Genomic DNA, 780 nt, shown 5'->3' with positions numbered 1-780 from the left:
ATATATATATATATACATATATACATTATATTGGGTTGTCCGGAAAGTGCCGATTTTGAAGGAAAATTGAAACGCAGAAGATTTAAATGTTTAATTTCATTTATTAAATTTAAATCTTTTGCGGCACGAACTTTCCGGATAACCTAATATTTTGATTAAAAATATTGAATAATTAATTTATAATTATGCTCTAGTTTACCAGAAAGGACAACTTTAGAAAGTGAGACTAAAGCTTTAGAAGATTCTAAACCAATCGAAGTAGATAGCGCGGCAAAAGTTATCGCTAGCGATGAAGGTGAACACACTGAAGATAGTGGTGATAAAAATGAAGAAAAGTCCGACGACCAAGAAAAAGAGGAATAGATACGAGATATACCCATGTAAAGTTGGGATATTCCACACAATGACATCCTTCCTTTTCCACCCACAAACGTATTTTGCAAAGCTACGTTTATTACATTACTAAGGCTGAATGAAGGTACTGCCAAGATAATATTCTGCTTTGCAGAAAGTCTGTTGATCAGTATGACGCATGGAACATTCTTTTATAGAATATACTTTGTATTTTTAGATCAAACGCGTCTTCACCAAATGTTTTGCAACAGGTCTGATTAGGTGATATGAGACAATTCCTTCATATCGCTACCTTTATATATACATCCTCACGTTTGTTTATTATTTTCGCACTGCACCATATCTGACACATTATAGCACACATCCGAATTGAAGTATATGTATATATACATCTATATGTATATGTATATATATATATATGTATAT

The 780-nt window shown here is 32.1% G+C and overlaps 1 protein-coding gene across 1 annotated transcript in view; it reads left to right on the top strand.

Moving 5' to 3' along the window:
* The window catches only part of LOC108694624 (SH3 domain-binding glutamic acid-rich protein homolog), a 3,554-nt gene extending 2,977 nt beyond the window's left edge, over positions 1-577 (top strand). The window contains 1 exon segment of the mRNA XM_018204217.1: positions 171-577. Within this exon segment, the coding sequence (XP_018059706.1) occupies positions 171-363 (193 nt within the window). The 3' untranslated portion in view covers positions 364-577.
* Positions 578-780: the final 203 nt, after the last annotated feature.

The sequence above is a fragment of the Atta colombica genome, unplaced genomic scaffold (genome assembly GCF_001594045.1).
Source record: "Atta colombica isolate Treedump-2 unplaced genomic scaffold, Acol1.0 scaffold121, whole genome shotgun sequence".
Lineage (NCBI taxonomy): Eukaryota > Metazoa > Arthropoda > Insecta > Hymenoptera > Formicidae > Atta > Atta colombica.
Note: the sequence above shows the minus strand (reverse complement) of the source record. Positions and strands in the feature narration are given on the sequence as shown.